At 47.2% G+C, this 11323-nt stretch overlaps 3 protein-coding genes across 3 annotated transcripts; 1 reads left to right on the forward strand and 2 right to left on the reverse strand.

Moving 5' to 3' along the window:
• Positions 1-911: 911 nt before the first annotated feature.
• EDB91DRAFT_1239875 (PALP-domain-containing protein) lies at positions 912-3087 on the forward strand (the record flags this gene model as incomplete). Its single annotated transcript, XM_041321918.1, has 17 exons — positions 912-1010; positions 1039-1103; positions 1205-1241; positions 1299-1301; positions 1326-1425; positions 1611-1717; positions 1779-1784; positions 1847-2059; positions 2109-2184; positions 2251-2354; positions 2405-2421; positions 2457-2486; positions 2536-2598; positions 2649-2801; positions 2853-2883; positions 2946-2950; positions 2997-3087. 17 exons carry the CDS (start codon positions 912-914, stop codon positions 3085-3087), a joined length of 1200 nt encoding a protein of 399 aa, XP_041170826.1.
• A 2939-nt stretch (positions 3088-6026) lies between these two features.
• On the reverse strand, positions 6027-6784 carry EDB91DRAFT_96360 (uncharacterized protein). Its single transcript, XM_041328806.1, has one exon. It carries the CDS (start codon positions 6627-6629, stop codon positions 6156-6158), a length of 474 nt encoding a protein of 157 aa, XP_041170827.1. The 5' UTR covers positions 6630-6784; the 3' UTR covers positions 6027-6155.
• Positions 6785-8180: 1396 nt separating this feature from the next.
• Positions 8181-11184, reverse strand: EDB91DRAFT_1168993 (uncharacterized protein). Its single transcript, XM_041320128.1, has 15 exons — positions 10870-11184; positions 10702-10820; positions 10424-10608; positions 10326-10372; positions 10263-10275; positions 10119-10189; positions 9789-10079; positions 9463-9751; positions 9298-9415; positions 9136-9236; positions 9001-9079; positions 8858-8947; positions 8597-8802; positions 8519-8574; positions 8181-8469 (listed from the first exon to the last, which is right to left on the reverse strand). The coding sequence occupies exons 2-15, from the start codon at positions 10748-10750 to the stop codon at positions 8304-8306; spliced, it is 1761 nt and encodes a 586-aa protein (XP_041170828.1). The 5' UTR covers positions 10751-10820; positions 10870-11184; the 3' UTR covers positions 8181-8303.
• Between the last annotated feature and the right edge of the window lie 139 nt (positions 11185-11323).

The raw sequence follows: 11323 nt of genomic DNA on the forward strand, positions 1-11323 counted from the left end.
TTATCTAGTTGTGATGAATATAAGTTCCTTTGACTTTATGCAAACTTGTGAAGGCTAGTTACGCCTGTGTCTTGATGTCGTTTGCTGCTGATTGGATTCCAGTGCTGCTCAAGGGAACATAATGATACATGTCCGTGGTCTAGCATCATGATCGGCACATTGATGCCAGTCACTTAACCTTGTTCAATTCATACTTTACTCATTCCATGAAACTTTTTGAGTCGGCTTTACATTCCTGGTTTTCCAATACGACTGTTTGTCATACTATCTCTGGCCCAGAGTTGCAAAACTTTTCGATGTTCGCGTGATAGCTCAACAACAACACAACATTTAAAAACGGCGACAACAGGGGGACGTAGGATTCAGTTCAGGCTTCAGCGTTATGTAAAACACATTTGCAAATTTTGTTGAGGCTACGTTGCCAGAGAGAAGCCGGCGTGAACGGTGTTTGAGCACAGAGTTGCAAAATTTCTCACCTGCACAGAATTGATCAGGTCACACTGTGTCACACTGCCGTTTTTACTCTCCGACGCCGTCAAGTGTTGATCGAATGGAGTAGGGCGTTGGATGCCGAGCGGAGCTTGATGACTCCGACCACCAAATCACTCCCCCTGTCACGCCCTGTGTCTCGACAGTACAACATTTGTGTCGCACAACACAGCTCGGTTTTTGTGTCGGAAAAAATTAGAGCAGTGTTAGAAGGTAATGAGGAGTCATGCGTAAAATTCTTGATTTTTTTTGGTCGATGCGATGGCTTCCCTGTGACGGATTGGCGTGGAAAGTACACTTTCTGAGCAGTGTTTTACTCCCGCAAGCACTTCCCGTCCATTTTTTGTGAAATAAAAAATACAGACAGTGAGCTATGCATCGATCATCCTTCAGAATCATTGTGCAAAGAAAATGAGCGAAAGATGAGTGTGCTACATCGCATTTTGCAACTCTGGGCCATTTTGCAACTCTGGGCCAAAGATAGTATCACCTGCGGCATTCTTATAGGATTTACCTTGTTTGTAACATCGATGTCAAAGCCTCTCGCAGGAGCAGTTCGAGTTTCGGCCGATTGAGCTGACAAGTGATGAGGTTCTGCATGGAGTCGCTGGACTGTGATAGGTGTGTGATTCGATCATTTGAGCGTTCTTTGGATAGAAAATGAAAGTTTGAACGACTCGCGTCCAGGAAATACATACCCCTTTGGTTCGTTGAGTGATGCTTTGGGAGTCGAGATTCTTGGAAAAGCGGAGGTGAGTTTCGAGCCAGAACCTTCCCCTTCAAGGTCTCCAACATTTGGCCATCTGTAGTTTGTGAATCCCTAAGGGAGTGTCAAGGACCGAGTTGCCCTGCGTAGCAAGTTCTTTGCGCAGCAATCGACCTGGATCTCATTGTTTTGTGACATGAAATCATCGAGGATGCAGAGCGGCAAGGTTTGTTGCACCATCACACTGCTCCCGCATCTTTGAAGGCACTGTTGGTATCTCGATAGCAACGATAGCAAAAGCAAGGTAAGCGATCCTAGTTCTAGTGCCAGAATGTGTCCATAGCATGATGTTGCAGGGGATATGATACAAGTGGGCAATTTCATCGAGCTTTCTGACCCATCTCACATTTCTTAGCAAATATCATGCCGGACGATGTGGCCCAGGAGAAGGTGAATGCGCTGCAAGCCCTTGGAGCTGATGTCCAGCGTATTCGTCCCGCGAGCATCGTCGAGAAAGAACAGGTGCGATCTCATATCGTGGTCACTCAATTTTTATTTACCATGTTCGTCACGATAATCGCAGTATGTGGTGAGCAATCTCTTTTTGAGTAAAATGACGAAATGATATTCACTTATAAACTTCGCGAACAGAATATCGCTAGGCGAGCAGCCATCAAATTTGGATGGTCAGATATAGTGAAAAGCTTGGACGACGCCCATATCAGCCACGAGCTTCAAACAGGTTCTCCATTTGTGGTGGGGACAACTACTTCCTCGCATATCCACACAGAAGGCACCGTCGACGACCCGCTGGATGAGGACCTGCTGAGCAAGCCGAGGGGCTTCTTTGCCGATAAATTTGAGGTGTTTACTTTGATAGATGAACGGGAGACTAAGACTTAAAAACGCACAGAATCGTAATAATTATGAAGCCCATCACGACGGGACTGGCCCAGAAATCTGGCGCCAAACCAATGGTCACGTCGATGGTATCTGGAGCAGGTGCCCACCGGTTACATTTTAGCTGTCTTGCTTTTCCAATACTATGATTGCAGGGACCGGTGGAACGATCGCAGGCACTGGGCGATTTCTCAAATCGATGGATGACGAGGTCCAGGTTGTCCTAGCGGACCCAGAAGGCAGTGGTCTCTATAACAAGGTCGAAGCCTGTCTTTGCTGGCTGCCTGACAATATTTCATGCACCTTCAGGTCAAGCACGGCGTAATGTACGACCGCAGGGAACTGAAGGCACCAAACGAAGGCATCAAGTTGACATAGTAGTCGAAGGGGTGTGCGTATACAAATATCATTTGTAATTCCCATCTGACTTATCTCTGTAGAGGAATCAACCGCATGACGAACAATATCGACCTTGCACTCCCGATTATAGATGACGCATTCCGGTGCGTCAAGTCTGACCTTGTATTTGAATGGAAGCTCATCGATGACAAAGGATAACTGACGTTGAAGCGGTCGCCATGTTTCGATACCTCGTTCAGAATGATGGCCTATTTCTGGTCTCCAGCAGCGTCCGCAAATTGATGGCATGCATCAAATTCGCAAAGAAAAAAGGCTGTCGGGAAGGTCAAATACTTGTCACGATCCTGTAGATTCCCGGAGAAACCCGTGGAACAATTGCAACTCACTGTTTTCCTAGGTGCGACTCTGGTGATAGACATTACTCCAAGGTGAGTGCACGATATCCTAAGAGGATCGTCTCTAACGCCTCTGTATCTGGGCCCGTCATCAGTTCTGGTGAGCAAAACTTCTTTCGTCTGGAGATTCGCTGACGTGTGTGTAGGAACGATGGTTACTTGCGTAAAGCTGATATCCCGGTCGACCGCAGTCTAATCGAGGATCTTATCGCCCAACCTGGTTCTGGACCTCAATGATGAATCCACAAATTGCATGCGGGTAATAATGTATCCGAGTGCTATGGTACGAATGCTACTTCATGAAGAAAATAACGGGATGGAGATGTTTTTAAACGTTCTGCCCGGTCGAGAGCTGCCCCCAGCGATTCGGAGGCAGTAAAGATCATCGTTACTTAAGGAGCAATTGCAGCAATTACATTATTGACTATGCCCGCGGGGGGTACGACTTTCTGACAATTGAGCGGCGGTAGCTTACGATAGTGCTTCTTGAGTGCAAAGGCCACCCGGAACAAGAAGCGAAGACCTACGGTACGTCGCATACATCAATGATATCTTCATCACTTAGGCTGTATTTCAAAATGGTATTTGTTTGTCCGTCGACAGCCAGCGACCCAATACTCTATCCCCTTATATCCCCAGGCCTAACCATTCTGCCGAATTAATTGACAGGACATAAAAGCAAGCTGTCTTCCTACCGTGTCCCCCACACTCAGAGTCATTATTCCGATCTCATATCACCTCGCACAAATAATGCGTTTCTCCTTCCTCGCTGTCGTTACTGCTTTGATAGCATCTATGTCTGTCACTGCATGCGAGAAGCGGTACTGGACTTGCACCAAGGACAGTGATTGCTGCCACGGTCTTAGCTGTGTATCAACTGTGAGTATGAGTAGCTTTGCATCCAGGATCCGGTCTCATGATTCACCATTTACGCCTTGCAACGCTAAAAGTCTTACTATTCATCCTGTGATTATAAATGATTCTTGATGAGCTGAAAGCTTGAGTGACAGGTCGTGATGTGAGTCATGTTTCTGCTTTCTCTTTGGTGTCGTGCTTGATGAAGTAATACGTAGTTCGTCGTCAATTTACCCAATATGATCAATTTGATATGCTCCAAGATATATGATTGATCCACGCCCCGTTAGCTGAATACCAAGCAATCAACACGCCAAATGACCAGTGCAGAACTTGAACATCAAATACTTAATCCAGAGTTCAGAATTTAGACCCTCCCGGTTGCCCTTTGTGACAGACAACTTGAATAGTACTAATAAATGTCGATGAACCAAAAGAAAGTCTGTTAAGTACTGTCGATCACGTCGTCGACTTGCAGATATACAGAATTCTCAAGTGAAAGTGGGGAGTGCAGTGCAGACGGAGCAAGCGCACAAATACTGACACAACCAAGTGCTCAATTCTTCCACTATTAATACGAGTACAGCTTGCACGTTGTCATCTAGGGCACAAGAAAATCAACATCATGTCCCTGCATTGCTATGACTCGGAGCACCTTTATGAACCCATGGCAGAGTATGTTTCTATCCTCGTAAAGGAGTTTGGTCATGCCCTATTTGGCGATGAGATAAGTACTCCGCGTCCTGAGTCCGAAAGAGAGCAAGCAAATTACCTAGGTGATTAATATTGTACCAGGCAGAAAGGATGTGATATCAGTCTGACTCCTCAGTCCTGACAATGACTATCAATAAATATTTATGGTCACGTGCAGTTCAGTCCTCGCCGGTTTGTTTGGCAAAAGCGTTAGATCCAAACAAACGCTCCGAGGCGGCTTTCCCCTTCGGAACATTTCCACTCTGGCACCAACTCCCATTGTAATTTTACTTTTCAGCCATTCCTATGGGTCGTCAACCTATGAACCGAACCGATGGTTCAGTTGCTTTTCACTTAGGGGACGCACTGTGACTTCACCGTCAGCGGCAGTAGCAAGCGGTTCCAATGTCGTGCGAGATCATATTACCCCATCACAACTCGAGAGGTCTGTGCTCCTTTAGCCAGGATGTTTCCACATTTTCTCCTATTGATGATTTCCTCACCCGCACATCTTACTTTCGCCGTCGCCACTGATCACAAAGCTGCTACATTCTCTGTCGCTTGCTGGCTACCGCCACGCTCCTGGACCACCACTGCGATATCATTAGCGCATCATCGAAGCTTTGTGCGATGAACTATAACAATTGCTGCTGCCGATCGTCACACCGCGTAGCAGATACAACGCCAACATCACTCCTACCATACGGATACCCTACCCTAATATTATTTTTAGCTTTACACATTGTATCTCACATACAGGATGATACTTTTCGGGACACACACACTCGTAATATTACCCAGGCACTCTCAGGTTGTGTCGCGCACTCGGCAGTTGTATCCCACACTCGACCGTCATATCGCGCAACTTTATTAAAGTGGAGTTTACAGCGTCATATCCAATCGAGAGTTGCCGCCAGCGATTCGGAGGCAGTAAAGATCATCGCTACTTGAGGAGCAATCGCAGCAAATACATTATTGACTATCCCCGCCGGTGGTAAGACTTTCTGACAGTTGAGCAGTGGCAGCTTCCGATAGTGCTTCTTGAGTACAAAGGCCACCCGGACCAAGAAGCGAAGACCTACGGTACGTCGCATACATCAATGATACCTTCATCACTTAGGCTGTATTTCAAAATGGTATTTGTTTATCCGTCGACAGCCAGCGACCCGATACTCCATCCCCCCCTATCCATAGGCCTGACCATTCTGCCGAATTAATTGATAGGACATAAAAGCAAGTTGTCTTCCTACCGTGTCCCCCACCCTCAGAGTCATTATTCCGATCTCATATCACCTCGCACAAATAATGCGTTTCTCCTTCCTCGCTGTTGCTACTGCTTTGATAGCGTCTGTGTCTGTCACTGCATGCGAGGAGCAGTACTGGACTTGCACCAAGGACAGTGATTGCTGTCACGGCCTTAGCTGTGCATTAACTGTGAGTATGAGTAGCTTTGCATCCAGGATCCAGTCTCATGATTCACCATTTGCGCCTTGCAACGCTAAAAGCCTTACTATCCATCCTGCCAACCTGCATGATTCTTGATGAGCTGGAAGCTTGAGTGACAGGTCGTGATGTGAGTCATGTTTCTGCTTTTGCTTTGGTACCGTGCTTGATGAAGTAATACGTAGTTCATCGTCAAATTACCCAATATAATCAACTCGTTTCATGATATGGTCCAAGATATATGATTGATCTACGCTCCGTTAGCTGAATATCAAGCAATCAACATGCTAAATGACCGGCGCAAAACTTGAACATCAAATAACCCAAAGTTCGGGATTCCATAGTAGACCTCTCGTCCGCCCTTTGTGACGGACAACTTGAATAGTACCAATAAATGTCGATGGACCGAACGAAAATCTGTTGAGCCAAGTCAAGCACTGTCGATCACGTCGTCGACTTGCAGATGCCACAGATTTCTCAAGTGAAAGTGGGGTGTCTGAGTTAGTTCGTCGCCGTGCACAGCGTTCGTCGAGATGGCCCGGCAAAAGTCTGATTTTTAGAACTGTTCGCGGCGACTTCTCGCTGAACCTGACCGAGAACTCGGAGAAACTTTGGGCCTTTCGTGTGCGTGTCTCCTCAGCGATCTCGCGGAGTATCTCATCGCCAAATTGGGCATGTCCAAATTCCTTTGCGAGGATAGAAACACACTCTGGCGTGGTAGGTTCGTAAAGGTGATAAGACCCGAGCACTTGCCAGTGGTTGTGCCAGTAGTTGTGCGCTTGCTCCATCTGCACTCCACTGTAGTCAAACTGATACAGGAAGGCGTCTGATTTGAACCGATTTGAACGAATCCGTATCTTGTCAAGTGATCAACAAATCAAGCAGTTGCTCAGGTTCGACTGCAATTCTTTCAGCTGACTGCATACATTATGTCCGACCTATGAGGTTTTTGGTCTTCAAGGTTCAGACCAGCAACTTTTTGATTTGTCTCGACAAAACATGCGGTCAATCAAATCAGACACCTTCCTCGGTTTGACCGTGGCTTGCCTCCTCTCGCTGCCGCTTGTGATTCCTCGGTTGTTTGCCCAGCATCCATCGAGAATCTGGCCAAACAAGAGACTGATTTCAATTTGAGCGACCAAGAACCAGGCCCTTCGTGTCCTGCGCATTGAACGTACGTCTTGCCAGCGTGAAGTATCTCATCGCCAAATTGAGCACGAGTATTGAACTCCTTTGCGAGGATCGAAAGACACTCCGCCGTCTTAATACAAAGGAACGACTGTCTTCCATCGATTGGTCTGGCTAGGGGAGACTCTGCCGTGGTTTCTTTAAGAAAGGTGCTCATAGTACTGTAGGGACATGATGGCATGCATTGCCAATCAATGATATGATAACGCGCGGGCTGTACTCACATTGACAATTGGAGACCCGAAAAATTGGTTGTGCTAGTAGGCGCGCGCTTGCATCGCCCACTTTAACTTGAAAATCTATAGCCATTCGCCAGCTTCGACAACGAGATCGACAGTAAGTACGACTTGGCTCGACAAACTTTCGTTCAATCCATTAGTACCATTCGAGTTCTCTGTCGCGAGCAGTCTCACGGTGCCACCCTCGTCAGACCAGAAGAATGGCGGGACCGAAAATGGTAACAGTAAAAGAAAAATGATGATTACGGATTGCCGCAGAGTCTTAGATTCTAGGGATATTCAAGTGAGCGGCGTTGATCGTCCATAATCAGGCCATCTGTGAACGGCCTGGTCATAGCCTAGCGCGAAGCATTGAAACGAATATAACTTGCAAAACAATGAACTGAATTGAATCGATAAGCGAGCCGTGAGAGAGTCGCGCACGGGCCAGGTGGAAAAGTTATATAAAGCTGACAGCCAAGATAATGAATCCTTAGAACATACTCAGCTAGGATCTATTTTATAGAAACTAACTCGAGTCTCGCATGTTTACACATGCCACATCCTTCAAATCCACTGGATGACAATTGCGCTCTCTCGTTCGACAGAGAACATGGCCTTCGCTTTTATGCGGGGTTTCGAGGACGTTTGGTTTTGTCCTTTGCGCGACTGCTTGCAGTTTAGTGAAGCGGAGCCAGCGAGCTGAGCGTCTGTCTGATGGATTTCTACTTGTACATGAATCATGATATTGTCTAGTTACTATGAATTCAAATTTCTTTGACTTTATACTGGATGGTTCCTTGCTGCTTGTTGGATCTGGTCTCTTGTTTTGGTAAGGAAAACTTCTTTTGTCTGGAGATTTGTTGACATGGAGAAACAATATGATCCCTTGGCCGGCGGCAGTCTAATTGATGACCTGATCGCACAACCTTGTTCTGGAGGGTTTTCGCCTCAATAAATGAATCCATAAGTTGCATGAAGGTAAACAATGTATGCGAGTGCTATGGTACACTTGATGAAGCAAACAACGGGATGGAGATAGCATGGACATCAACTTCAAGGCCACAGCGGGGCAGATAGACTGGGTGGCGTGGGTATTGGTCTGTGACCAAATCCGTTTTGACTGATGGAAGGAGCCCCTGTTGCAGGAGGATGTGGTGAAATACGTGATGTCTCCTTGGATGGAGATACGCTTAGTGCTGTATGGGAGATGCCGTTCATGCTAGGAAAATGTGTCAGTGTCTAGCTAAGGAGAACAGACATAGACATACGAGGTATCATGAGGAGTAGCAAGCGGCGGGTCAGGGTGTAATTTTGAGGAAACCGGCTTGCACCAAAAAATCCCAAACTCGACTCGTCTTGTTTACGTCAATCTTGACGAGATCCCGCGCTTCCCTGCGACGAAGCTTGCCTCCACGACGAGCGTACTCTCGGACAAGGGTTTCCTTGATGACAAGATATGGTTTGGGTAAGATTCGGAGCTGCGAGCAGAGGGTCTGCTCGGCTGGAGTAAGCAAGTGCAAAGATGGACTATTAGCAAGATTGAGAGGGGCGGCTGGATGGCAAGGTGAGCTATTGTGCGATAAACTTGAATAGAAATAAAAACGAACGTGGTCTGCGGTTTGGAGGACCTGTTCCACCGGGTGTCCCGATTTTTGGAGTCGAGTCTCTCTCGTGACTTTTGCGACCTTCCGATTCTCCTAAAACAATGTCGGTAAAGGAGATACATTGAAGGTATGAAGAAATGACATACTCGCGCTGCCTCCAGCACGGAGCTGCGCCAGACGTTCCGAAGAATAATAATCGCGAGACAAATTTGCTTTTGCTTGAGTCTACCGTACAGGTGAGTTGTACATACTTGACAAACCAGTTGCGGTGCATTTCTTACCCGCCGAATGGAGTCGAGTTCAAATTTATCAATGTCCGCAGGAGTAGTAAGTCCCATTCGTCGATAATCCTGCAATTCTTTTATTCTCTTCCTTAACATGGCTTCAGTCTATTGCAGCAACATCATTAGCGTCTATCCACCACAAATGCAAGAAGTCCTTACAGAGAATATCAGCGGCAAAAACTTCGAAATCCTCGGCAGTCTGAAGTCGAGCAAATGGTCGAAGCCGCTGAACGATGTCCTTCTCTTCCTTCGGGCGCTTCTTTTCGGCGGCTTGCATCTTCAAAAAGAAGTCAGTCTATAGTGCGTACATATGCGACGACATACCTTCTTGTATTCCAAGAGACCTCGTTCATACATGATAGCTTTGGATTCCCGTCGCTTATCAACGCGCTGATTGTACATCTCCATCAGAGATAGCTTGAAGGCGAGTGAATCTTCCGTCTCATATGGAGGAGGTAGCGTTGCTTCTTCTGCATTTGCGTCGTCCTCCGTTGAACCCTGCTGCTCGCCAGACGGTTCTTCGGACTTGACGCGCGAATCACCGTTCATTGGGAGATGTCCGTTGCCATTCAGGATACCATTGACACCATTGATGGGTGGCTGACTGCTGTTCCTGGAACCATCAGCGGTTTTGCGCTCCTCATGCATACGTGCCCTTGCGCGAACATCCGCAGTCGTTTTCATCTTCCACTATTTGGTCACCGCCCCATGCATGACAAATTCCAAATTCGAGGTCTTTCACAAGATCCTCCGCTTCATTGTCGAGCTCGTGTTCGAACTCGAGCCTACCAGGGAGGAAAGTGGCAATTTCATGTACCCCAGGGGCGGAGGTTGGGGCTACCTTGGGCGGGGGAGGCAAAGAAGTGGTCATGGTTGACATTCGTCTGCGTTTGCGAGCCTGGAATGCCTCTGGCTCAATATTGAATTCGACAGTCCATTCGCTGTAACACGTGTCATTTTTTGAAGGTGCAAACTTGAACCATAGACGTACAGGAAGTGGCCAATCGGGGGAATCAACATATATGCTGTTGTAATGTTCTTCAACATCTTCCTTTGGTGCGAGTTCCAATATGTTCTGCGATCATCTGCCAGTTTCCAAGGCCTTCCTGAGATATTCCCTCAACAAGTAAGAGCTCCCTGTAGATACGATTCAGACGAAAGCAATGACGAAGGCATTGGTAACTTACTCATCTGCCCCCCAGTCAGCAGAGAAAATTGGATATGAGTGAAGTTCCTAACATGCCAGTCAACACCGGAACGTGCACCGAACGTGAATATGTCGTACGATAACGCGGTATGCGTGACCTGGTTTATGCTTGGCGAACTCTTTGCCAGCGCAAAAGCAAGCGGGGCAGATATCCACACCATCTCCCGGCTCACAGACAGGATCAGCGCACTTGATACGAGCGGAATGCGTCAAGTCGCATTGGCAGCAATCACATTGAATCTGCAAGCCCGGCTCGTTTACAGCTGGACAGTGCGTTTACGTAAATTAAGCGTGAGAACGGCTTTTGATCATTGAAGCAGAAAATACGGCTGGAAGAGGTGGAAGAAACCACGTACTTTGTATTTCATCAGGTTGGTGTTGTCGCTTTCGATGGGAGACAGTCATCCCAGAAGAAATGGACGGAGAAGCCCAAGGTGCTGGGGCTCGAAAGGTAATAGAGCTTTGAGCTCGCAAGCTGAAACAGGTTTACAGAAAGACGATCGTATGATTATGAGAAAACGTACAGAAAAGTTGTATTTCAGCTCTCTGCGACAAACGAAGGAGACACGTGTCGTGGGTGACAGAAGTGGAAGAACGCGCTAGTTGCTGGCGATGCGGAGCAACTGCCGGAGTCCTGTAACGTCGCGAGGAAACACCAGCGGGGTAAGATCAAGTATTGGCGATGTTGCTAGATCTCTCTCAGGCCTTAGGAATCGAAAGACGAACAAGGCCTCGACAACGTACAGCTGACTGGCGCCAATGCCAGAGACGAGGAGGAGAGTATTTACATATGTTTGGCCCCGCCGCCCTTGACCAAAAGCGGAATGCACGTGAAAGACTTGTGGTCTAACTTATAAGTTTACGGCGTGCGCCAAAGTTTGCGAATTTAAAAGCATCCCCCCAGGCCTCACCGGCACCAATCTGAATGTATATGAGTGTGCTGGAGCGCTGACTTTCAAGTTTTGAGGTTTTACCCAC

This window comes from Suillus paluster (assembly GCF_016628075.1).
Source record: "Suillus paluster strain FC165 chromosome Unknown EDB91scaffold_119, whole genome shotgun sequence".
Classification (NCBI taxonomy): Eukaryota; Fungi; Basidiomycota; class Agaricomycetes; order Boletales; family Suillaceae; genus Suillus; species Suillus paluster.

Coding starts and splice junctions, on each gene's coding strand:
- EDB91DRAFT_1168993 (XM_041320128.1), bottom strand. CDS start 10,750: ATGACTGTCTCCCATCGAAAGCGACAACACCAACCTGATGAAATACAA. Junction 10,080..10,118: donor CCACTTCCTGTACGTCTATG/GTTCAAGTTTGC, acceptor CACGTGTTACAG/CGAATGGACTGTCGAATTCA. Junction 8,948..9,000: donor CCGTGCTGGAGGCAGCGCGA/GTATGTCATTTC, acceptor ACATTGTTTTAG/GAGAATCGGAAGGTCGCAAA.
- EDB91DRAFT_96360 (XM_041328806.1), bottom strand. CDS start 6,629: ATGGAGCAAGCGCACAACTACTGGCACAACCACTGGCAAGTGCTCGGG.